The sequence below is a fragment of the Budorcas taxicolor genome, chromosome 21 (genome assembly GCF_023091745.1).
Source record: "Budorcas taxicolor isolate Tak-1 chromosome 21, Takin1.1, whole genome shotgun sequence".
Taxonomy (NCBI): Eukaryota; Metazoa; Chordata; class Mammalia; order Artiodactyla; family Bovidae; genus Budorcas; species Budorcas taxicolor.
The window spans coordinates 19,477,037-19,501,066 of NC_068930.1; the positions used below are offsets into that span (position 1 = coordinate 19,477,037).

General features: G+C 45.3%; 1 protein-coding gene across 1 annotated transcript in view; it reads left to right on the plus strand.

Annotated features, from left to right (window-relative positions):
• AGBL1 (AGBL carboxypeptidase 1) overlaps positions 1-24,030 on the plus strand; it is an 844,803-nt gene that overhangs the window by 156,732 nt on the left and 664,041 nt on the right. Inside the window, exons 8-10 of the mRNA XM_052659506.1 lie at positions 10,506-10,714; positions 21,467-21,632; positions 23,155-23,222. Of these exons, the coding sequence (XP_052515466.1) occupies positions 10,506-10,714; positions 21,467-21,632; positions 23,155-23,222 (443 nt within the window). The remainder of the gene's footprint in view (positions 1-10,505; positions 10,715-21,466; positions 21,633-23,154; positions 23,223-24,030) is intronic.

Below are 24,030 nucleotides of genomic sequence, written 5' to 3' on the forward strand. Positions count from 1 at the left end.
TAAACTGAGAGAGTAGCGCTGATATCTGTATATTTCCGTATTTAAAACAGATGACTAGTGGGAAGCTGCTGCATAGGACAGGGAGCTCAGCTGGATGCTCTGTGATGATCTTAGGGGGTGGGATGGAGGAGCAGGAGGGAGGTTCAAGAGGGAGAGGATATATGCATACCTGTAGCTGACTCACATTGTTGTACAGCATAAACTAGCACAACGTTGTAAAGCAATTATGTATGTGTGTGTGTGTGTGTGTGTGCTAAGTTGCTGCGGTCGTGTCTGACTCTTTGTGACCCTATGAACTGCAGCCTGACAAGCTCCTCTGTCCATGGGATTCTCCAGGCAAGAATACTAGAGTGGGTTGCCATGCCCTCCTCCAGGGGATCTTCCCAACCCAGGGATGGAACCCCCATCTCTAATGCCTTCTGCATTGCAGGCAGGTTCTCTACCACTCGCGCCACCTGGGAAGCCCAAAGCAATTATATTCCAGTTTGAAAAAAAAAAAAAAATCAATTCTCATCACAATTTAGGGGCCTGGGAGGTAGCAGAGAAGATGCTGGAGGGTGATTGGGTGGAGGGGCTGAGCCAGGTTAGATTTGGTGGATAGCCACGCCCCTCAGGCACCTCAGGTGTTCTGCTGACTTTATCTCCTTTGGTCTTTCAGAAACCTTCTGCAGGAAGCTGCTTCTCCTGGTAACCATGAAGGGTCTTTATCTGAATGCAAAACAGTGTAATCTCTGCAAACCAGCATCAGAGCTTTGGGGATAACAGTGTGGGTTGTCAGCTTTGGAGGCAGATGGGGGATTCCATTTGAATTCTCCATATGCCATTTACAAGCTCTCAGGACTTAAATAAGTTATTTAACTTCTCTCAGCCTCTGTGTCTTCATCTGTAAGAGGAGGCAAATAATGCTTATCTTCAAGCATTTCCATGAGACAAATGAGATGATTGTTGTAGGCTGATTAGCTCCTATGTGCTCAATGCTGAGCACATAGGAAACATTCAGTAAATACTCAGTAATTTTAACTGGTGTTAAAGTGGCAAAGAGGCAGCTTTTGTTCATGTACAGGACTTAGAAGTCTTGGTAAAAGCCTGCTTTGTCTAGAAACATCTTCTAAATTGACTCCATGAAAAGACCGCTAAAAGCCTCTGTTGGCTGTGGTTAAGGTCTCTGCTATCTTGGGTTGTAGTAATATCTCGAAAGGGGGAGATCTAGGGTGAGATATTACACAGTGTGGGTTCTGTGGCTCCAACTAGATCTTTCCCTATGGGTTCTTGATGAAGATCAGGCAGTGTTTGTGATGTAATTGCTCTGGTCTGGGGGATCCAGGGACGAGAGGGTTTGGAAGCAAACCTTGGGGAGGAAGCTTTGTTTGATGAGCCCAGCGAGTGGTCTTTTCTTCTGAGAAGAGGACCACTGTCCTGAAAAGGGCTAGCTGAATTGCCAATAGTTCATATGTATGAATTTTCATGAAGTTCCTGAAACAAAAGGAAATCAAGCTGTTTAATAAAGCTATTTAGTCTTCCTGGGCAAGAATTTCTTGCGAGCATGATGTCCTACTATGCTGTATGGTTGAAAATGATTTCTGTTCTCAAGAATGATGGGGGCCTGGAATCCTGGTATATATTCATACTCATATATGTGCATACCAAAAGCAAGGATGAGTTATTAAACAGTTAACCATTATCAATCAAGAAGATCTCAGAGCACTAACCAGTCTTCTAAAAAAGCTTTAGTAATGGGACCCAACTGGGGTAAATTTTGCCAGAGACGGAACTATTTATAGTTCCAAAGCCTTTGACTGTGTGGATCACAATAAACTATGGAAAATTCTGAGAGAGATAGGAATACCAGACCACCTGACCTGCCTCTTGAGAAATCTGTATTTCTCAACAGCAGACTGGTTCCAAATAGGAAAAGGAGTACGTCAAGGCTGTATATTGTCACCCTGCTTATTTAACTTACATGCAGAGTACATCATGAGAAACACTGGACTGGAAGAAACACAAGCTGGAATCAAGATTGCTGGAAGAAATATCAATAACCTCAGATATGCAGATGACTCCACCCTTATGGCAGAAAGTGAAGAGGAGCTAAAAAGCCTCTTGATGAAAGTGAAAGAGGAGAGCGAAAAAGTTGGCTTAAAGCTCAACATTCAGAAAATGAAGATCGTGGCATCTGGTCCCATCACTTCATGGCAAATAGATGGGGAAACAGTGGAAACAGTGTCAGACTTTATTTTTGTGGGCTCCAAAATCACTGCAGATGGTGGTTGCCGCCATGAAATTAAAAGACGGTTACTCCTTGGAAGAAAAGTTATGACCAACCTGTATAGTATATTCAAAAGCAGAGACATTACTTTGCCGACTAAGGTCCGTCTAGTCAAGGCTATGGTTTTTCCTGTGGTCATGTATGGATGTGAGAGTTGGACTGTGAAGAAAGCTGAGTGCCGAAGAATTGATGCTTTTGAACTGTGGTGTTGGAGAAGACTCTTGAGGGTCCCTTGGACTGCAAGGAGATCCAACCAGTCCATTCTGAAGGAGATCAGCCTTGGGATTTCTTTGGAGGGAATGATGCTAAAGCTGAAACTCCAGTACTTTGGCCACCTCATGCGAAGAGTTGACTCATTGGAAAAGACTTTGATGCTGGGAGGGACTGGGGGCAGGAGGAGAAGGGGACGACAGAGGATGAGATGGCTGGATGGCATCACTGACTCAGTGAATGTGAATCTGAGTGAACTCTGGGAGTTGGTGATGGACAAGGAGGCCTGGCGTGCTGTGATTCATGGGGTCGCAAAGAGTCGGACACGACTGAGTGACTGAACTGAACTGAAGGTCTACATTAAGGACATTGTCTGTAGGGGGTCCTGGGATAACACTGGGAAATGATCCTCAGCATGTGTTTGGGGGTGTCTAAGGCAGCTATGTAAAAGGGATGGCTATTTGGGGTGAGAAGTCAATTACATTACATGGGGATTGAAGGAGTCTGTTTATCAATTTTACTTCTTTTGATACTTTTGCTTGGGCTATTCTCACTGGTGAAATGTATGTGAAGGTTGAATGGAATCCATATGGGGAAAGGGTTTTTGTTTGACCACATCCTCTTGAGCTTTTATTGAACACATACTTGGTTCCAGGGGCTGCCCTATGTAGTCATTCTTTATAATGGACATGTAAGGTTGATGCGGTCATTGTTTCCTTTTTATCTTGATTTAATGTTTGCAGATAGTGGAAATGTAGTTCAGAGTGGCTCAGTAACTTACCCAAGGTTATGCATCTGCTACATGTTACAGTCAAAATGTAGATCAGCAGCTATGTGACCCTGGTGCTCCTATTCTTGCATGAGGCTGTCCGGAGGAATGTGTTCATGTCCTGAGCATTTGGCAGTTTGCTGTCCAGGATTACAGAGGGCCAGCTGAAATAGTAAATTGTTGTTGTAGTTCAGCTGGTCAGTTGTGTCCAACTCTTTGTGACCCCACAGACTGCAGCACGCCAGGCTTTCCTGCCCTTCACCATCTCCTGGAGCTTGCTCAGACTCATGTCTTTTGAGTCGGTGATGCCATCCAACCATCTCATCCTCTGTTGTCCCCTTCTCCTCCTGCCTTCACTCTTTCCCAGCATTGGGGTCTTTGCCAATGAGTCAGCTCTTCACCTCAGGTGGAGCAAAGTGTTGGGATTTTAAATAGATGATGCTTATCATGATTATGTGCTTCCCTGGTGGGCTCAGATGGTAAAGAACCCATCTGCAATACAGGAGACCTGGGTCAGATCCCTGGGTCAGGAAGATCCTCTGGAAGAAGGCATGGCAACCCACTCCAGTATTCTTGCCTGGAGAATCCCATGGACAGAGGAGCCTGGCGGGATACAGTCCAAAGAATAGGACATGACTGAAGCAATTTAGCACACTGAGTGCTTATTACATTCCAGGCATTGATCTATCTACTTTATATATATTACCTCATTTAATTTTCTCAACAGTTCTCAAGGAGGAGATTGTTATTAGGTTTGTTTGTTTCTTTTTTTTTTTCAAGTCTTAGTGATGAGAGCTGTCAAGTAACATGCTCAAGGTCACAAAGTAAGAAAGCAGGGGAGGTCATGGCCTTGTGCATAGAATCCATAAAGAAAGTTGAAGGGTCTGCCCAACAAGGCAGTGAGGAGTACACAGTGATGGTTAAGGTGAGCTTGGAGTTCTGCGCTAATCCGTGTGTCTCATTCCTAGAGCTGTGGCTGTGAAAGCATGCACTCATTCTTCTACTGCAGGTTCCCACCTTTCCTCCGCTTCGAGTCATCACTTTTCCCTAAAGTGGTGATAAAATTCTCAGATACGGTGAACAAAGAGCATCCATGGAAATCCCCTCTGGTTTTGCCAAATAACAGTAGCAGAGTGCTGGGCTGCTTGCAGGCATAATAATCTGGCTCGTCAGGCACTTACTTCTCTACCAGCCTGTCCTGGCCCAGAAATTCCCCATGAGAAATCCAGGTTTTGAGTCTTAAAGGTTTCTGAGCTTTCTTGTTAAAAGACAAACATCTTTATAGAGATGATCATGATCTCAAATACCTTCAAGGGCGAGGTAGATAATTCACTTTTGAAAGGGATGGGGTAAGACCGAAAAGGTGCATTGGTTGCTATGGCAACCCGGGGACTGCCTGTCCTGCCCACAAACATTTACGACGTGGCATATAGTCTATGGACTTCCTGTCAAAGAGTAACCTATCTTTTCCCTCTTGTTAAGGCTCATTGTAGATGACGTGGAGAATAAAAGCTACAGAGAAGTGTAAATTGAGGCTAAAAAATCCACAGCAAATTGAATCATCAATATCGTCCTCCCTCATAAGTACTAAGGATATCTTGGCATATTCACTTTCTATTTTTTGTTTGTTTTTTTTTCCTGAGTATAAAAATCTGCTACATCATCGGGGTCTGTACTAAAGAAAACATTTGAACTTCTATGAAAAAATGAGGAGCAAAAATAAGACTGTGAGACCACATTTTAGACTGAGAATTAGCTACAAAGAAGACTTCAGGGGGATAAAACCTGGAGAGGTAGGTAGAAATAGTAAAGCTTAAGAGAGTTAACGGGAGGTGGGGACCAGGAGGTGGGCTTGCCACAGGGAAACTGGCAGAGAAGGCTCTCAGCTGTAGGCCTCAGGAGGGGCTGATGGAGGCGGGACGTACACCTTTGGATGGAGTGGGAGTTGGGGCGCTCTGTTGCTCAATTGTGTCTGACTCTTTGTGACCCCATGGATTGTAGTCTGCCAGGCTCCTCGGTCTTCTCTGGGGATTCTCCAGGCACAAATACTGGAGTGGGTTGCCATTCCCTCCTTCAGGGGATCCTCCTGACTCAGGGGATCAAGCCCACGTCTCCTGTATTGGCAGGCAGATTCTTTACCTCTGAGCCAGCAGGGACAGAGGATGAGCTGTTAAATTAAAGGTTCTCAGAAGTCCTCTCTGCCCTCTCCACTCCATCCTCCCATCAGCTTAAAATAATCCAATCCATTTCAGAAATTAAAAAAAAAAAAAATACAGAACAGGAACTTTTTCCCCCAAGAAAATCTTAGGAGGAAGCCATTTATGTAAACAGGCTAAAGTGCAGCTTGTCAGTTTTAAAGGGATTTGGGGGATCCTCACCTGCTCACCCCCAAATCCTGAGCTCACCCAAACAGCGTATGAAAGCCCACATCTTCTCCTTGCTATCTGGCCTCCCCAGGAGAAGCACTGTCTTCCCCCCAAACCTTTTGGAACTCCTGGAAACTGCTGATCCCAGCCACCCTCATTTCATTCTTTGGGTCCTCTCTGCATTGGTTCAGCTTGATGACTCTCCTCTTGTCGGGTTTTAGAGGCATATTGACTTTTGCAAAGCTCCCGAGCCATCCCCAGAGAAAGACTGACTGATTTAGGGTAGAGAATGGGGGAGAGGTGTAGCTGTTTTCGATGTTAGTAAACATGACAGCTTGCAGAAGATTAGCAGGAAACCATGAATAAAATCATCGGGATTTGATAAGGGATTTTTCTCGCAGATAATTAAAGATTTTTTCCCTCCATATCTCCCTCCCCCTCCACACAAAACTGGAGATGAAGGTCATGAAGATAACACATTATTTGTCTCATACTTTTAAAACAGATGAAAGACAAAAATGCTTAACCTCCCACTGCCCGCGGGGCCTCTGTGCAGTGTTTTTCGCCATTCTGTCATCTTTTTAGCAGGCGATACTTTCCTTTAATGCCTCCTACTTAATCCTCAATTTTCTTTTAAACATCAGATATTGGCTAGGCTGGAACCTCATTTAGGCAGCAAAGAACTCCAGTGCTCTGTGTCCACGACCAGCCGAGAAGAGAAACATTTTTGATACAAAAGAATAATTCATTAAAGGAGGTAATGAAGGCGATTTAAACCGTCCACCACAAATATATCACAGAGTGAATAAAGCTCATCGCTCTCAGTTCAGGGTCATGGCTAAATGAAATGTTGTGAAAAGTGAAAAAAAAAAAAAAAGAAAGCAACTGCACAAATGGGTCAAAAAATCTCAGTGGGGCTCAGTCAAGCCTGACAGTTTAGAATTTGACAAACAAGCAGGATAAAAGGAGAATTCTATTAACATTATGAGAAAACCCTCCTGGAATAAAACACAATTTCCATGTCATTTTTTTTACTCATGGGCATTTACATGGTCTTAGGGAAAAATCTGACTCGGGGCTGAAATTTTCCTTATCCAATTACAGCACAAGGGAGCTCTCCCTCTCACACTCAGCCAAAACGCATAGATTGTCTATGAACCGGTGTGAACAGTCTGGATAATGCAGAAATGTAGTGTCAGAGTGCAGAGCTGCAAGATATGGCCCTTTATGCCTGAGAGTCAGCTGGTTAGAGTTCTACAGGGCACCTAGTTGGCAAGGGCAGAGAGAACCACAATCCAGAGAGGACCTATCCATCTACTAAGCAGGTCTGCACTAATCCACAAGTAGTTGGTTGCCTGCCAACCCTGTAGGATGAGGAGTTTAACATGAAAACTGGAGTATGTGTGCTGTTGAGAGAAGTATCTTAGACCATTCTTCCCCCTTTGTTTCTTCAAACAGAATCTAAGCTGTATCTTGAGGAGACTTCCCTGGTGGTTCAGTGATTAAGAAACTGCCTTGCAATGCATGGGGCATGGGTTCGATCTCTGGTTGAGGAACTAAGATCCCACACACTACAGGGCATCTAAGCCTCAACTACTGAGCTTTTCTGCTGCAACAATTGATCCGAAGTGCCACTACTAAGACCTTCGCCAAATACATAAATGCTAAGTCACTTCAGTTGTATCCTATTCTTTGCTGCTGCTGCTGCTGCTAAGTCGCTTCAGTCGTGCCCAACTCTTCGAGACCCCATGGACTGCAGCCTACCAGGCTCCTCCGTCCATGGGATTTTCCAGGCAAGAGTACTGGAGTGGGTTGCCACTGCCTTCTCCGATCCTACTCTTTGCGATCCTATGAACTATAGCCCTCCAGGCTCCTCTGTCCATGGAATTCTCCAGGCAAGAGTATTGGAGTGGGTTTCCATGCCCTTCTCCAGGGGATCTTCCCAACCCAGGGATTGAGCCTGTGTCTCTTCCATCTCCTGCATTGGCAGGCAGGATCTTTACCACTAGTGTCACCTGGGAAGCCAAATAAATAAATAAATAAATAATATTAAAAAAAGAGAGAGAGAGACCATATCTTGGGAAAAGGCAGAAACCATACATCAATCAGAGGGGTCTTATGGGAGGTCTCAGGCAGAGTCATTCAACTAACAACATGTAAACACTTGCTATCCATCTGTTTTAAATATAGCAGGTGTGTCCGCTGAATCACTCCATTATACAGCGATACTGTAGAGCACAGGGAACTCTGCTCAGTGTGATGTGGCAGCCTGGATGGGCAGGGAGTTTGGGGAGAGTGGACACACCTATATGCATGGCTGAGTCTCTTTGCTATGTACCTAAAGCTGTCACAACATTGCTAACATTGGTAACTTTCTATACTCCAGTGTAAAAACTTAAAGAAACTGCAGTTGTGGTGTGGGAGAGGGGAAAGGCCCTGTAAGATCTTGCTATTCCAGCTCCCTGAAGGACGTAAGGAAGCCCCATCCTCACATCCCTGCTGGGTGGACTTCCAGCCTCTGCCTGGGTATTTTTGGTGCCAGCTTGCTCATCACCACAAAAGAGTCCAGTCTCTTGTTGGGTGGCTTGACTCCAAGGAATTCCTTTCCCAGATGCAGCCAGCCCCCTGACGATATATAAACGGGCTTCCAGTCTCTTTCGGGAAAACACACAACACATCTGTTACACACGACAGCCTTCCCGACATTCTGTTGCTTACTCAGGGTCCTTTCCTTTCCATTTGGATCGAGCCTTGTAGTTTGCTCAAATGACCATATCCCAAACCGACTGAGATTGAAGAAAAAGGAATGGAAATCTGGTGAATCTCTCTCTTCCCTTCTTCTCTCTCCTCCACACTCAATTTTCCTTTTTCTGAACTATTTGAGAATAAGTTATAGACATTCATAATTGTGGATTTCCTAGAAACAAGAATATTCACTTACCTAAGCATAGCTTATCAAAATCCAGCAATATCCACTTACATAATGCTATGCGTGGTTGCATGCTCAGTCACTCAGTTGTGCCCCATTCTTTGCAATCCCATGGACTATAGCCAACCAAGCTCCTCTGTCCATGGGATTTTCCCATCAAGAATATTGGAATGCGTTGCTTTCTGCATCCCCAGGTATCCTTCTCCAGGGGATCTTCCTGACCAGGGATCAAACCCAGGTCTCCTGCACTGCAGGTGAATTCGTTACCACTGAACCACCTGGGAAGAAACAATGTGTAATTAAGTGTGCTAGTCGCTCAGCCTTTGTGGCCTCATGGACTCCCCACAGGCTCTTCTGTCCATGAGATTCTCCAGAAAGGAAGACTGCAGTGGGTGGCCATTCCCTTCTCCAGGGCATCTTTCTGACCGAGAACTGAACCCAGGTCTCCTGCATTGCAGGCAGATTCTTTACCGTTGAGCCAGCAGGAAAGCAGCACTGGGTTAATCTAAACACCTTATTCAGATTTTACCAACTGCTTCACCGATGCCTTATGTAGGAAAAGAAAAAAATATTTTTGGTCCAGGGGTTAAATTATCATTATATACTTACATGCCATATTTTTTTTAAAAAAATTATTGAAGTAGAGTTGCTTTGCCGCTGTGTTGTGTTGTGTTAGTTTCTGCTGTTCAGTAATATGAATTGCCTATTGTTGTTCAGTTGCTCAGTCCCATCCTATTTGTGAACCCATGGACTGCAGCACACCAGGCCTCCCTGTCCTTCACCATCTCCCGGAGTTTGCTCAAACTCATGTCTATCGAGTCGGTGATGCCATCCAACCATCCCATCCTCTGTCGTCCCCTTCTCCTCCTGCCTTTGATCTTTCCCAGCATCTGGGTTTTTTTCCCAGCGAGTCAGTTCTTTGCATCAGGTGGCCAAAGTGTTGGAGTTTCAGCTTTAGCATCAGTCCTTCCAATGAATATTCAGGACTGATTTTTCTTTAGGATGGACTGGTTGGATCTCCTTGCTGTCCAAGGGACTGTCAAGAGTCTTCTGCAACACCACAGTTCAAAAGCATCAACTCTAACGTGCTCAGATTTCTTTATAGTCCAACTCTCACATCCATACATGACTACTGGAAAAACCATAGCTTTGAGTAAGTGGACCTTTGTTGGCAAAATAATATCTCTGCTTTTAAATATGCTGTCTCTGTTGATCATAGCTTTCCTTCCAAGGAGCAAGCCTTTTTTAATTTAATGGCTGCAGTCACCATCTGCAGTGAAATTGGAGCGCAAGAAAATGAAGTCTATCACTGTTTCTATTGTTTCCCCATCTATTTGCCATGAAGTGATGGGACTGGATGCCATGATCTCAGTTTTTTGAATATTGAGTTTTATTCTGCTACATGTATACATATATCCCTGTGTCATATCTTTTTGGTCTTTCTTAGCTGAATTCCTTGGTCTTTTTTTTTTTTTTTTTGTCCTTTTACTGCTTTGACATTTTTGAAAAGTGTAGCTCAGGTATTTACAGCATATCCCTCATTTTGGGTTTGTTGATTTTCCTCATGGTTACGTTCAGGTTATGCATTTTGGTTCAGGAATACCATAGTAGTGATACTCAAGTGATGCTGTGTCTTTCTCAGGACATCTTGTCTGATGTTGACCCCGGTCACTTGATTAAGCTGATATCTGCCACTGGATACCAATTTCTACACTGGAAAATTAATATCATCCTTTTATGATTTTGTGGGAGGGGAAGATCTCTTAGAGGAGGATATGGCAACTCACACCAGTATTCTTGCCTGGAGAATCCCATGGACAGAGGAGCCTGGTGGGCTAGAGTCCACAGGGTTGCAAAGAGTCTGACATGACTAAGAGGATTTAGCATGCACGGACACTGGATATCCTCAGGGGGGTGTGGCCAGGAGAGCCTTTGACTGATGTTGCCTTTTCCCATTGGTTTCAGAGTCTAACAGCCGCAGGGCAGTGAACAGAAGCTACGTCCCCCATTTGCTCAGGCTGCATCAGGATTGGCACAGCCACGACACGGCCAATTCCTTCATTCCAATCCGCCGGGCGCTTCTGCTCTGCCTCAAGCATATTGCCAAGCTCCGGTCAGGCAGGGAGGCCTTCCTGGTAGCTCAGGGCATGGAGATCCTGTTCAGCATCATACAGGTAATCTGCACGGGGGCTGCCTCTGTAGTTGGATGGCATCTGAAGGATGTCATTTAGGATTCACCCTTCACAGAGTTGGGGAATCTCAGTATGCTTCTTGCTTCTTGCTCTGGGTAGATGTTCTGGACTCAAATCCTCGTTCTTTCACTCACTCATGTATTGATTGACTCACTTATTTATTACATATTAGTTGGGTACACCTGGGTCGGGGAGATCCCCTGGAAGAGGGTGTGGCAACCCACTCCAGTGTTCTTGCCTGGAGAATCCCATGGACAGAGGAGCCCGACAGGCTGCAGTCCATAGGATCACACGGAACTGGACACGACTGAAGTGACTCAGCGTGCATGCACAGTGGGTACGCGCTGAGCGGTGCCGGGATCAAGAGCGTTGCTTGTTTGTTCCTGGGGTATAGTTGCTTTACAGCGTTGACTTCTGCTGTACGACAGCGAATCAGCCATATGTGTACATGTGTCCCCTTCCTCCTGAGCCTCCCTCTCATCCCCACGTTCCATTCACCTAGATTATCACAGAGCACCGAGCCAAGCCCCCTGTGCTATTCAGCAGATTCCCTCTAGCAATCTAGAGGGATTGTCTATGCATGGCAAGCACGTGCTTCAATCCCAGTCTTCCAATTCATCCCCATCCCGTGTCTGCACGTCTGCTCTCTACATCTGCATCTCTGTTCCTGCCCTGAAAATAGACTCATCTGTACCATTTTTATAGATTCCACGTACATGCGTTAGTGCTGATTTTAAAGCTAGAGAACTTGGCTTCAGATCTCAGACCTCGCGCCTACTGCTGTGCAGTGACACAGTCTCTCTGGGTTTCAACCTTCTTCCTCTTAAAAAAAAAGATGAAAGTGATAAAATCTAAGTTTCTACATGGCCTGGATAAGTTAACATAGAGATGTCTCGTTTAGCAGGGTACTGCCGTGACTTCACTGCTTTATGAGGGCAAGTGTTTATTGGAATAGCGATTAGTTATTGGGACCTCACGGTGAATGTGATAGACAAGATCCCTGACCTTTGGGGGCAAATGTTCCAGCAGAGGGTCAGACACTAAGGAAGCAAATAGTTCAGTCTGCAAGATAATTTCATCTTGCTCTATGGGGTCAATAGAGGAAGGGCAGAGGTCCGCAGTGACCCCTGCATGGGCAGAGAGGTCTTCTCCTAGAGACGTCAGGTCTTTGAGTGGGTGACACCTAAGCTGAGGCTTGAATTATTGAGGGAGCCTGTCATGCCAAGTTTAAGAGGAAGAACATCCCAAGCCAAGGGAGCAGCACTTACGAACGCTGTTGCTGATCTCTGCCCCAGAGGAATATGTGTCTAGGGCTTCCTGGATTTCAACCAAATAACACATTCCTAAATTTCACTTGATTAGGGCTAATGTAAGCTCCACTGTGGGCTTCCCTGGTGACTCAGATGGTAAAGAATCTGTCTGCCTGAAATGCAGGAGATCTGGGTTTGATCCCTAGGTCAGAAAGAGCCCTTGAGAAGGGACTGTCAACCCACTCCAATGTTCTTGCCTGGTGGCCTGCAGTCCATGGGGTTGCAAAGAGTAAGACAGGACCCAGTGACTAACACATACAGGGAGGCACCATCGTGCAAGGCTGCCTATACGTTCTCCATGAATAATGTGAGTGTCTCCCAGGTACCCGTCATCTGCTCACCCACCCTCTGTTGGGGCCAAAGCAGCCGTGTTTCACACACATTATATTCCTTTCTGTGTTCTTATTTGGACTTCCCTAGCGACTCAGTGGTAAAGAGTCTGCCTGCCAATGCAGGAGAAATGGGGTTCAATCCCTGTATCTGGACAATTCGCTGGAGTAGGGACAATTCCCTGCTCCAATATTTTTGCCTGGGAAATTCTATGGGCAGAGGAGTCAGTCCATGGCAGGCCACCGTCCATCGTGTCACAAAGAGTCTAACATGACTTGGCGACTAGACAATGCTTGAAAAGTGAAAATGAAAGTCATTCAGTGATGACAAACTCTTTGCAACCCTATGGACTGTATGGAATTGCTCTAGGCCAGAATATTGGAGTGGGTAGCTGTTCCCTTCTCCAGGGGATCTTCCCAACCCAGGGATTGAACCTGGGCCTCCCACATTGCAGGCAGATTCTTTACCAGCTGAGCCGCCAGGGAACTCCACAAATACTGGAGTGGGTAACCTATCCCTTCTCCAGCGGATCTTCCCAACCCAGGAATCCAACCCGGGTTCTCCTGTGTTGCAGGCGGACTCTTTACCAGCTAAGCTACCAGGGAAGCCCAAACAATGCTTAATGTCTTCATATTTTTCTCTGTACTCCCTTCATCTGTCTCATTGCTTCTCTCTGGACACCTTCCAATTTCTCTCCACCTGAGTACATCTGGGGTAATGAAGTAGTCAACCAGAGTGCCGTTTTCCAATCACGCTATCTGTAGACTCTAACCATTTTTTAAAAGCTTTTCCCCTCTAAACAATAACATAATATTGCACTGCAAGCCAATATCTAATTTTCTGTCTGCTCTCACCTCTGGGTTTCTCTCCATCATTACAGTTTTCAGAGCTTCTCGGTCATGAAATAGCTACCTTTTCCATTCTGTCCCTCTGGATGAGGAAATGCTTGAATTTTTCCAGGTTGCACCGTACTTTGTAAGCTTGTGTTCCCCAAATCTCGAATTTCTCCCAGCCCTTGTGAAACTGCCCCCTGCTTTGCTGATCTCTCACAGCCCCCTGCTCTGGCTCGTGTACTGCAGCCAGCTCCTCTGCCCCTGCCCTCTGCATTTTGGACTGTTCTCTGTGTTTTTTTAAAAAAGCAAAAGAGCAGAAAAGAGAGGTGTTGATCGCAGAGGTCTTTGACACAGAGAGGGTGGAGAAGATGCGAAGTGAAGCCCAGGCATAAAAGCGGCTGTGAGCCTAGGAGCAGGCTTCTAGAAGTAGTTCCTCAGCAGGTCGATAAAGACCTCAACTGCTCAATTAAGCAAATTTACAACAAGCTCCCAGCCTCCAATTACTGTTGGGACTGGAAGCAGGACGTGAGCGAGGCAGACTCCGCACTTGGTGGCCAGGTTTCTCTTGCCTGCAGAGCCTCCCAGCACCTGGACTCTGGGCTCTGAGCACAGATGCTGCTGCAGCTGTGCCGGAGTTGCGGCTTCACATCTATCCTCTCCCCTCTCCTGCCAGAGAAGGGATGGGAGCTGCAGGATGGCCAACCTGGAAACCTTGGGTCTGGGGATGTCATTCTGGCCACGATTGCATATTATGCTGCTGCAGCTGATGGTAATAATACTGAAAATGCAGGAGACGAAGAAGAAAAAGAAGAAAATGAAGGAAGAGATGGAAGAGGCAGGCGGGGCATGGGGGGGGGGGTGGGCGTGGTGGGCTGCGGAGGAAATTTGTGTTGAATGCTCACTATAGCCCAAGACTGGCATAGCAGCTTATGCAGACTTTCTGATTTCAATATTTTTAAAGGATTTGGTGGCTCAGATAGTACAGAATCTGCCTGCAATGTGGGAGACCCGTGTTCAATCCCTGGGTCGGGAAGATCCCCCGGAGAAAGGAGAGTTAACCTACTCCAGTATTCTTGCCTGGAGAATTCCATGAACAGAGGAGCCTGATGGGCTGCAGTCCATGGGATCATAAAGACTCGGACATGACCGAGCGACTAACACTACCTACCTAAAAGATTTGAAACTGATGATCTTTTTAAAATTGGGTTATAATTGCTGTGCAATGTTGTGTTTTCCCCTCTCTCTTGAGCCTCCCTCCCACCCTTCCCATCTCACCCCTCTAGGTCATCACAGAGACTGAGATGAGCTCCTTGGGCCATACAGTAACTTCCCACTAGCTCTCTGTTTTGTGTATGTTAGTGTATATATGATGGTCTTCCTCAAGAGTCCAAGCTTCTGTCCAATGCACCAGAGATTCTCCAAATTGAGTGTGATCAAAACTGCTACATGGTGGCAAGGTCCCTATCCTCAGAGTTTCTGATTCAGTCGGTCTGCGATGGAGCCTAGAATTTGTGTTTTTAACAAGTTCCTACGTGATGCTGCTGCTTCTGGACTGGGGATCACACTTGGAGAACCGCTGTCCTGTACCATTTTTATTGGTGTTTGTGGTGGTATTACAAGTCTACTAGGCATGAAAATGACTGAGAAAGAACTGTTTTTGAGTCCTTCCCACAGCTCCTGCCCATCATAGTGTTCTTCACTTTGCTGCTGAGGTCACTGTTTGCCATGTTTTCTCTCAATAACCCCACCTCTTTGTTTCTTGGGTCCGGCATGAGGAAGGAGAAAGAATGCTGACCATTTGTATGTGAGGTTAAAAAAGAACCCCTGCTAGGATGCCCTGAAATAGCTTGAGATAGTTACCAATTTTGAGAAATGGGTAATTGCAGATGGAATAAACTTGTATGAGATAATCAGATTAAGGGGCACTCAGTCTCTGGAGCCAGAACAGCTTCTGAGACCTAAAACTTTGCTACGATTGGTTGTTTGGAAGCTTAATTATATGTCATAATGACCCAGAGCACTCACTTATACACAGATAACTGGACTCCACTCCCAGAGTGTCTCATCATTAGATCTGAGCTAAGGTACAAGATTCTGCATTTCTCATAAGTATTCAGGTGATGTTAGTGCTGCTGGTCTGGAACCCTCACTTTGAGAACCGCAAGAGTAAGCCATGATAGCCTTTTTAAAAGCTGCAGCACTCTCTACAATAGCCAGGACATGGAAGCAACCTAAATGTCCATCAAGAGGGAAATGGATAAAGAAGGTGTGGTACGTATTTACAGTGGGATATTGTTGTTGTTGTTCAGTTGCCAAGTCATGTCTGACTGTTCACTACTCCCTAGACTGCGGCATGCCACACCTCCCTGACCCTCACCATCTCCTGGAGATTTCCCAAGTTCATGTTCATTGCGTAGGTGATGCCATCCAGCCATCTCATCCTCTGAGCCTCTCTTCTCCTTCGGCCCTCAATCTTTCACAGCATCAGGGACTTTCCCAATAAGTCGTCTGTTCATATCAGATGACCGAAATACTGGAGCTTAAGCTTCAGCATTAGTCCTTCCAGTGAATATTCAGGGTTGAACTTTCTTACCATCGACTGGTTTGATCTCCTTGCTTTCCAAAGAACTTTCAGGAGTCTTCTCCAGCACCACAGTTCAAAGGAATCAGTTCTTTGATGTTCTGCCTTCTTTATGGTCCAGCTCTCACAACTGTACATGACCACTAGGGAGACGGTAATCTTGATATATGTACACGGACCTTTGTTGACAGAGTAATGTCTCTGCTTTACTCAGCCATGAAAAGGAATGAAATTGTTCATTTGTGGAGACATGGGTGGACCTAGAACCTGTTATGCAGAGTGAAGTAAGTCAGAAAGGGAAAAACAAATACCGTACAATAACACATACATGTGGAATCTAGAAAAAATGTTTTGTGTGTGTCCTTAGTCACTCATTTATGTCCAACTCTTTGTGACCACATGGAATGTTGCTGCCAGTCTCCTCTGTCCACAAAGTTTTCCAGACAAGATTAACGGGTCTAGTTGCCATTTCCTACTCCATGGCATCTTCCTGACCCAGGGATCGAACCCAAGTCTTCTCCTTGGCAGATGGAATCTTTACCACCGCACCACCTGGGAAGCCAAAAAAATGTTATAGATGAACTTCTTTGCAAAGCAGAAATAGAGACACAGACGCAGAGAACAAATATATGAATGCCAAGATGGGGAAGAGGGGGGCTAGGATGAATTGGGAGACTGGGACTCGCATATATACACTACTGTGTTAGAATAACTACTGAGAACCTACTGTCAGCACAGGGAACTCTACTTAATGCTCTGTGACGACCAGAGTGGGAAGGAAAGCCAAAAAAAGAGAGGGTATATGTACACATATGTACACACTTTTATGCGCAGCAGAAGCTAGCATAACATTGTAAGGCAACTGAACCCCAATAAAAATTATTTTCAAGAACTAAAAAGCTGCAGTCATGGTCATGTGCTCAAGCAAGCTGAGAGGCCAAGTCTTGATTCATCAGGACCCTGTTTGTCCACAGGACTGATTTTCCCAGCACTGTGGATCTCCCAAGGGAGTGTTAGCCACTTGGGATCGGGCGCTTAATACGCTGGAGGTCAGGGTGATCGGAGCTCTTTATTCAGTAAATGTTTCCTAAACTCCTACTTTGTGAAAGGCACTGGGGTTAGGGTACTTGTTCAAGAAGGTGATTAGAGTTTCCATCCTCCTCAGGAAACTGACTGTCTTACAGGGGAAATCAGGATCACTGTACTATAGGCAGCAGGTATAGGAGAGATGAGGCTTCCCAGGCGGCACTAGTGGTAAAGAACCTGCCTGCCAATGCAGGGGACGCGAGAGATGTGAATTTGATTCCTGGGCCGGGAAGACCCCCTGGAGGAGGGCATGGCAACCCACTCCAATATTCTTGCCTTGAGAATCCCCATGGACAGAGGAGCCTAGTGGGTTACAGTCCATGAGATTGCAAAGAGTCAGACACGACTGAAGGGACTTAACACTCATGCCCACATGGTAGAGATGATTATTTGCAAAGTAGATTTCAACTTGTCAAGGATCATGTTGGCTGCCACTGGAGGGGAGTACCCCAGGGCATGAGAGGAGGAGGAGTTAGGAGGGCAAGGGGAGAAGTCAGACCTTGAGAGTCGAGGCAGGAGATGCTGATGGCTTTGGCTGGTGAGAAGCACTTGTTTATTCACTCAGTCCGCTTGCGACCCCATGAACCATAGCCCACCAGGCTTCTCTGTCCATGGGATTTCCAACAGGCAAGAATACTGGAATAGGTTGCCATCTCCTTCTCCAGGGCATCTTCCCAGCCCAGGGATGGAACCCGCGTCTCCTGCATTGCAGGTGGGTTCCTTACCACTGACCCACCAGGGAAGCCCAGTGAGAAGCAGATCTGGAGCTTAAAGCCAGGACTGCTTATTCCTTGAGCACCTCTTCCGCTAGAACATCTCATTTGGTTATTGTGGGAGTTGTTTCTAGGACTCTGCCGTGAGTTAGCAGTGGTCTCCTAAGATCTTTTCAGATTCTTATGAGATTTTATGATCTTCATGATGCCTCCTGGCATCCTCCTAGCTCACTTACTGAGTGTTTACTATTAGGCACTCATCTTATGTATAACTCATTTAATTCAGACACAGTCTTTATCAGAGAGGTTCTGATAGCATCTTTTCTTTATAGGGAAGGAAGCTGAAAAGAGAGGTATAGTAACTCACCAGAGTTCCGAGTTGTACAGTTAGTCCTTGTCAGCCCAGGATTTTTAAATTTTTTTTTTTTTTTTGGCTTGTTTTTTGTTTCAACATTAAAGCTTTTTTAATGTTAGGGTATAGCCAGTTAACAATGTTGTGGTAGTTTTAGGTGAATAGCAAAGGGACTCAGCCATACATATGCCTGTATCCATTCCCCCCAAATTCCTGTTCCATCCAGGTTGTCATGTAACATTGAGCAGAGTTCCCTGTTCTCTGCAGTAGGTTATCCATTTTGAATATAGCAGTGTACATGGTCTTTCCAAACTCCCTAACTATCCCTTCTCCCCTGGCCACTATAAGTTCATTCTCTAAGTCTGTGAGTCTCTTTCTGTTTGGTAAATATGTTCATTTGTATCATTTCTTTTTAGATTCCACATATAAGGGGTGTCATACAATATTTCTCCTCTGTCTGACTTCACTCAGTATGGCACTCTCTAGGTCCATCCATGAGGCTGCAAGTGGCATTATTTCATTCTTTTTATGGCTGAGAAGTACTCCATTGTGTACACGCACCACATCTTTATCCGTTCCTCTGTCAATGGACGTTTAGGTTGCCTCCATGTCTGGGCTATTGTGAACAGTGCTGCAGTGAACATCGGGGTGCAGTCAAGGATTTGAATTCAGATGGCCTTGCTCTGATCTGAGCTGTGAGCTATCCTCTATTTCACTTACTTATTATGAAAGTAGGATATTTACCATCCCACTGCTGACTCAATGATATTAAATGTGAGTTGAATATTTTAAGCACTCTTGTATTTCATCATCTTTTTCAAGTAGCAGGTGGATGATTTGGAGTTATGGGAAGAGTGCTCTTATAGATGTCACCTTTGCCCCAATTCTGAGATATTTGTCCACAGAGATCCTATATCTTGCAGTCTTATCATTTGATGATACACAACACAAGTGGCTACCCTGCATTTGCAGGAGCCGGAGGGTGCATGCCGGCTTAAATTTTGTGTCCTGAGCCCCTTCTTGCCTCACCTGGGTCTTGGTCATGATGCAGTAAGACTAGGAAAATGTTGGCAAGAGATCTAGGCATTTCTGTTCCAACAACTTGGACTCAAGGATCATCTTTATTCTCTTAAATTAATTTTTATTGAAATATGGTTGCATTTGGAGTAGGAAATGGCAACCCACTGCAGGATTCTTGCCCGGAAAACACCATGGATAGAGGAGCCTGGCTGGTTACAGTCCATGAGGTCGCAAAGAGTTGGACACAACTGAGCACGCGTGCACACATTTCCTTTACAGTCTCGTGTTCCTTTCTGCTGTACAGCAAAGTGAGTCAGCCACACACACACATCCCTTCTTTTCTGGTTTCCTCCTCATTTAGGTCACCTGGAGCACTGAATAGAGCTTCCTTAGCTTCACAGTAGGTTCTCATTGGTGGTCTGTCTTATACATCGTATCAGTCCAAGGATCACCTTCAAATTCATAAATGTTTTCTCCAGAGTAGAGCAGACACCCAATATGACATTATCCCTAATGTCTAGGTTTCTGTAGACACCATCACCCAAAGTCCATTCATGGCATGGCCTAGTTCAAGAGGGCACTTGGACTTGGCTCCATCCTTTCACTTGCTTTACACCTGCACCATCCCACACCAAGTAAAACATTGTTTCCATCATCAGCAATAATACCAGTGACAGTCACAGACCTGGCTTCCAGAGTACTGCCAGGTTTGAGCAAGTTTCCTGGCCTGGACTTGGCTCCATATCTCCTAAGGGTGTAACTCAGAGCATTGCCTCTGATCAGTCATCCACCGCACTCACCTCTCTTTATCATCCACATTCAGTTCTCTCTGTTTCCAATCCTCATAGCTTTCACTAAGCACTGGAAACTACTTGAGCAGTCCCAGCGGTGAAGTGGGCGTCTTGGGTAACTCAGCTGGTAAAGGATGCACCTGCAATGCAGGAGACCTGGCATCGATCCCTGGGTTGGGAAGATCCCCTGGAGAAGGGAAAGGCTACCCACTGCAGTATTCTGGCCTGGAGAATTCCATGGACAGAGGAGCCTGGTGGGCTACAGTCGCAAAGAGTTGCGCTTGACTGAGTGACTAAGTCTTACTTTCGGTGATGAAATAGCCTCAACTAATTTATTTTCCATGGAAAGTGTTTCCTGCTGTTGGTTCAGGTTACCTGATTGGTATTATCTGAGCACACTGAAGAGAGATAGCATTGTTGTTTTCTTTATGATGTGGACCAATTTTAAAGTCTTTATTGAGTTTGTTACAATATTGATTTTGTCGCTTTTATGTTTTGGTTTTTTGATTGCAAGGCATGTGGGATCTTAGCTCTCTGACCAGGGACTGAACCCACACCTTCTGCATTGGAAGGTAAAATCTTACCCATTGGACCACTAGGGAAGTCCCAGGCATTCTTGATTGTATTAAGAACTTTCTGTTTTGAAAGTTGACTTACTTTTATTTCACTCTGGAGTCATTTGGGTAGCTTGAATTCATGGCTTACATTTTGTTAAATTTTTTCCCTCCATGTTCTTTCCTGTGGGGCTGCCTGTAATGTGGGCCTGTAGGTGCCAGGCAGGGCATCATTGTTAGGTGCCAGGCAGGGCATCATTGTAGACAGTCCCTGCTCTGTGGCATGTTCTAAAGCATCCTCTATATCTCCTGCCATGACTTATTGGCCTCAGAGCTTACTGGAAGCCCTTTAGGAATATCACGCTGGAGGCTTTCGTTAATCAACTCTCTGTACCAAATTCAGGAGACAAAATGTTTACTAAAAGACTGAAGAAAACGGCCATGCTTTTGCCACAGAGATCCTGACCACTCCCAGCTTTCTCTCTGTCTCAGTTTGGAATACTTGTTCTTACATTTTCCACGGTGCCTGAAAAGCAGGATCTTGTCATGTTCCATCAGTATCAAAATGTTACCTCTTGCAAACTCAATTTTTCTTTGCTTTGTCTTGCTACCAAGAGGAACCGACACTGTGGAAGTGCTTTGAGAAGAGGCATGCTATTTAATTTAGGCGCTTGGGATGGTATTACTCTTTCTTCCGATTTCACATTTTACATTTTCCTTGATATTTCCCCCTCAGATAATAGCTGAAAGAGAACAGTAAGACTTCTCTCAGTTCAGCTGCTCATTTTCTAATCTAGGGGATAATTCACAGTGACACATGGATGGTTGAAGGAAGATGCCATTTCCTTTCCTTCCCTCAGCTCTTCTAGACAATGTCTTACCTTAGGTGCAGCCTCCCTTGAGAATCTTTCAGGTGTCTTTTCAGACTTAATTCACTCCAGTAATATATGAGCTGTAAAAGAGAAATAAAACTGTAGATAGACCGGACCAAAGCAGATTCTACGCTAGACAAAATGCTACGTTAGAATGTTCAGATTAGATGGTCTACCTTAAGGGTATTTACTGTGCATTCAGGCTGTGTGCAGTTCATTACCTAAAATACCATTGTAGCAGAGGGTCTCTGCACAAGGTGGTGGTGTCTGATAGGATATTCGCTTTGTTTAGAACTGCCTGGATGACCAAAGTCTGGAGCCTGTCATCTCCATTGTTCTTCAGATCCTGAGACAATGCTACCCTAAGAGTCCACTTCCCTTGCTCACAACCAGCAGCGCTTACTCTTTTCCAGTCCCTGGGATCGTCACCTCTGAAGCTCCACGTATTCTAACTGAAGGTAAATATGTGGATATACAGATCTTCCTGTGGCTCAGTGGTGAAAAGTCTACCTGCCAATGCAGGAGAGGCGGGTTTGATTCTAGGGCTGGGAAGATCCCCTGAAGGAGGAAATGGCAACCCACTCCAGTATTGCCTGGAGAATCCCATGGACAGAGAAGTCTGGCAGACTGCAGTCCATAGGGTCACAAAGAGTCAGACACAGCTGAGTGACGAAGCACATACACAATGTGTGGGTAGTTATTCTGTACTCATTTTGCGAGCTCTAAGCTTTATGATGAATTTTTGCATTTGGATAATATTTCAGAGGAATGTGGATGAAAGTAGAATCAGTTTTTTCTTTTTTTTTTTGCTTTTTACAGATCAACCGTGATTATCTAATAAGCTAATTAGAGAGATGAATGAAAAGGCAAATTTTTCATAATACCAAGCTCATTAATTTTGTCCTTTATTATTAATTGTTGCCAGTTTGTATCACTGACTCGATGGACATGAGTTTGAGTAGGCTCCAGGAGTTGGTGATGAACAGGGAAGCCTGGCATGCTGTGGTCCATGGGGTCACAAAGAGTCGGACACGACTGAGTGACTGAACTGAACTGAACTGATGGAATGACTGTATAGTCATCTCAGCTGATTAAAAAAAAAAAATCTATTTCCAGTCCCATGATGGAGTCCCTCCATTGTACAGACTGGTTCTGGAATGAATTTTCCCTAAGGATGGAATTGAAAGCAAACTTTTGCTGTTTACCACCTTTTGCTATTTACCACCCCACAGTAGTCATGTTAGAATACTTGGCAGTGTGATTGTCCAAGTCCAAGAAGATTTTGTTGTCAGAAGATTCTAGTGGTTTTCAACTTTGTCCTCTTTGCAGGGAACAGATTTTCGGTAGGCATCACCTTGTTGCAATGACACTGGATGCTTGCTTTGGACTTCTGTTTTAAACAAGTTCCTTCGTACTAAAATTAGGGAGTCAATCAAAGTGCTGTCGACATTACAGCAGCTTTGACATGTATGTGATCACTAAACTCCGGCCATGTTAGTTGCATAACTACTTCTATTTCAGGTGGAGGAAGCCAGAATGGTCCATGTGCCTGCTAAGTCGCTCAGTCGTGTCCAAATCGTTGTGACCCCATGAACTGTAGCCTGCAAAGCTCCTTTTCCCATGGGGTTCTCCATGCAAGAATACTGGAGTGGGCTGCCATTTCCTCCTCCAGGGGATCTTCCCAACTCTGGGCCTGAACCTGCGTCTCCTGCTTTGCAGGCACATGCTTTACTGCTTGAGCCGTCTGGGAAGCCACGTGTCATTTTATTCTGCACTTGCTTTGCATTCCGTGTGGGGCAGCACTTTGGACTTCATGAAATAGTGCTCTTGTGTGCCTATATTTGCACTAATTACACATTCAATAATCACTAGCCTGTGTTGAGGTCTTGTGCACTTAATAGCCTCCTAGTTGTAAGAAAAAGTACTAACCACTGTGTTCTAAGAATTGCAAGCCACCTCTGTTTTTTTTCCCCCACTTAGAAGATTATGAAGATGATGGTGAGGAAGAGGAGGACAAAGACTCAGACTCTGAAGATGTGAAAGAGGAAGTAGGTACACTTGCCCTTGACTCAGATGCTCTCCACATTCACAATTCTCAAAGGAAAATGCCCTTTTCTATGTTCAGCTGAACGCAGAGTAAATTTTAAGGACACACTTTAGTGCTTCCCTGGTAGCTCAGCTGGTGAAGAATCTGCCTGCAATGCAGGAGATCCCGGTTTGATTCCTGGGTCGGGAAGATCCCCTGGGAGAAGGGATAGGCTACCCACTCCAGTATTTTTGGGCATGCCTGGTGGCTCAGCTGGTGCAGAATCCACCTGCAGTGTGGGAGACCTGAGTTCAATCCCTGGGTTGGGAAGATCCCCTGGAGAGGGAAACGGCTACCCACTCCAGTATTCTGGCCTGAAGAATTCCACAGACTGGGTAGTCCAGGGGGTCGCAAAAGCGTCGACACGACTGAGAAACTTTCACTTCGCTCTTCCACTCCGGGGCCCCGAAGATACCGATGCTCCGTTAATGACTGCGACTGTTGCCATTTTCATCTTGGGAGGTCCTGTACAATCTTATTGTCACATCAGAGGCTGTCCATTATGAGGCACCAGTATTCCATCAGGATGAGCCTCAGGTAGACACTCCTGGTTGGTGTATTTAATAAGTGTGAACGGCATTCAGGCAGAGACCATGGAAAGATTTCCTAGGAAACTTTTTCTGGTAGATCTCCAGTATCTTTGTAAGTTAGCCTTTTCTACTCACTCTGTACACACAGGACCACCGTGTGGTGCAACTCCATTTACCTTGGAGTCGATGTGAACTGTAGTCCTTTGGGTTGTATTGTGAACATCCTAACCAGTAGGAGAG